Source organism: Palaemon carinicauda, chromosome 18 (genome assembly GCF_036898095.1).
Source record: "Palaemon carinicauda isolate YSFRI2023 chromosome 18, ASM3689809v2, whole genome shotgun sequence".
Lineage (NCBI taxonomy): Eukaryota > Metazoa > Arthropoda > Malacostraca > Decapoda > Palaemonidae > Palaemon > Palaemon carinicauda.
Genome location: NC_090742.1, coordinates 93,036,399 through 93,038,898, shown reverse-complemented (window position 1 = coordinate 93,038,898; position 2,500 = coordinate 93,036,399). Strand labels below are relative to the sequence as shown.

General features: G+C 36.0%; 1 protein-coding gene across 1 annotated transcript in view; it reads right to left on the bottom strand.

The window, feature by feature from the left end:
• The window catches only part of LOC137657428 (uncharacterized), a 103,200-nt gene that overhangs the window by 24,306 nt on the left and 76,394 nt on the right, over nucleotides 1-2,500 (bottom strand). Inside the window, exon 14 of the mRNA XM_068391763.1 lies at nucleotides 1-102. This exon is cut by the window's left edge and continues 50 nt beyond it. Within this exon, the coding sequence (XP_068247864.1) occupies nucleotides 1-102 (102 nt within the window). The remainder of the gene's footprint in view (nucleotides 103-2,500) is intronic.

Genomic DNA, 2,500 nt, shown 5'->3' with positions numbered 1-2,500 from the left:
TTCAAGAGTGAAGTTAAATCCAGGTGTTGCCCAGGTGAAATGGGCTACATGGTACGTCACGTCTATCCCTCCAGACGAACTGACTGTAACTCCTTGCATACCCTAAAGAAAGAGAAAACTCATTATACATATTTCTATATTTACGTATATACAGTATACATATATGTATGTATAATAATCTAATCCGGACAATTATGAGAAAACAATTGTTCTGAGGCATTTGTTTAAGTGAGCTGTTGTTCAAATTACTAATTGTTTGAAAACAAAAGAGATGGCTATAAACAGTCAATCGAGAATACTTTTTTTTATTATAATCACTATATTAGGTTTTTGTTATTAAAATATAGTAGTAGAGGGTATATAAAAAGAAAACAATAAATTGTTCTTGAATTCATTAATTGAGCAAAACTAGATAAAGTGAAAAAAAAATCTAAAACAAAATATCTGTAAGTTTATCAACATTCCGATACTTAAGAATTTATCAGTGAGCGTCTTCAACTTCTCTGCAGACTTCCGATAATTTTTTTTTTTCCTGTTACACTCGATTTTATTTAATAACTTTTCGATATTGATTTCATTCAGTGACTATCGTCTTCTCAATGTTGCTCAAGATTTCCAGATAGTTGGATGACAACAGAGAATTGATGAAGAAATCCGCGGTGCCACCCTCCTTCAATTATGTTGTTTGTCTGTTTTGCCTTTCAAAACAGAACCATATCTCAATTTCAAACTTGGGTTGGCCAATCCACGTGTCTTCCTACTAGCCGACTATAGCTGGATATGTATTTCCATCCATTAGCACATTCAAAGTTTCAACGACAATCTGCGGGAACGAGTGCAAGGGCTAACAACGTGCGAAGGTTTAACCACAACTCAACACTAGTGCACTATCTTCTTTTGAGGCAAAATTAACATAATTTGTTATATATACAATTACTCAAATAAGAAAAAAAAAACTAATGATTGCTAGATAGGATTTCTTCTTCAAATTCCCTCCCTATAGATTGCTCAAAATCAGTGTGTACAGATTCAAAATATCAAGTTGGTGCTATTTTTATAACAGTTCGGGGAAATTGGGTGTTTCTCTTTTTATTCAGTAATAAACCAAAATCGAATGCTATGAAATAGCCAATTTCTGATCCATAGATAGTGTAAAGCTGTTCAAAAATAACTGGCAGAGTTTTGAAGGTACCCTCCATAAAATAATGCTTGCCTGAATATGCGATTTTTCTTGGTTGGAAATATCAACATTCTACTTTGTAAATCTCAGAAATTGAATGGGAAGAAAGAGTTGCCTATGATCGTTCTGATATCTTCTACAGATAATAATTTTTTTCAATAATTAACAATTGATCCACATTGCTCTTCCTACCTCACATGTCGATGGATCGATCGTTTAATGCTGTTGGTTTGCAGTAAAGCCGCAGCAACGCAGTCACTTAATTCTGAAGATGGTTAGAAAGGATGTAATGGAAGGACTCTCGTGTTTTTTCACTTCTTCTTCTTCTTCTTCTTCACCATTATCCCTACAGTAAGGGGTCGATTGCCTGATACGCCCTCTCCAATGCCCTCTGTCAAAGGCATCCTCTTCTACCAAACCTCTTCTCTCCATATCATCTTTCACCTTTTCTCGCCATCTATTTTTCTGACTCCCTCCTGATCTTCTTCTACTAACAGGTTCCTTCCAATCCCTCCTCATTCGCTCCCCCATCCATCCTCAACACATGTCTACACCAACTCAATCGTAACACTTATCATCTCCGTAATCTTTACTTCATCTGCCATTCTTCTTATTTCATCATTTTCCAATCTTTCAAGTATTGATATTCCTATAATCCACTTTAGGATTTTATTCTTTGTTCTCTCAAGCTTTGCTTCCTCTTTTCGTCTTAAAGGCCAATTATCTGGTCTCATTATTGTGCTATAGAGCTTGACTTTTACCTTGATTGGCTCTTTTTTTATCACATACCACTCCCGCTACCTCCCTCCACTTTTCCTAAGCTGCTTTTATCCTACTCTCCACTTCAGCTTCACATCCTCCCTCCTGATTTATAGTGGATTCCAAGTATCTAAATAGTTCTAATTGTTTATAACTGCTCCTCTAACTTCATGTATGTTATTCTTTCCTTACCTTCTTTACTGCAAATTATAGCTTCATTCTCATCCACATACACCCTCAAGACACCCCTTTCCAAAGTCTTTTGCTCTTCTACTACCCTCTCTGTAATTCTTCCAAATTTTCAGCAGTAATCACCAATTCTTCTGCATATAGCAACTCTCAGAGCTCTTCATTCTGAGCCCTTCACTTAACATATCCAAGACCAACATAAATAAAAACGCGCTTAATCCTGACCCCTGGTGTAATCCAACACTAACCTTACAGGTTTTTGCTTCTCCAACAGCTGTTATTACATTTGCCCTTCGTTTTTATATCATCTTTACCATTCTAATCAACTTCCCCGGTTCTTTCTTCTTCCTCAGGCACCAATAAATAACTTCT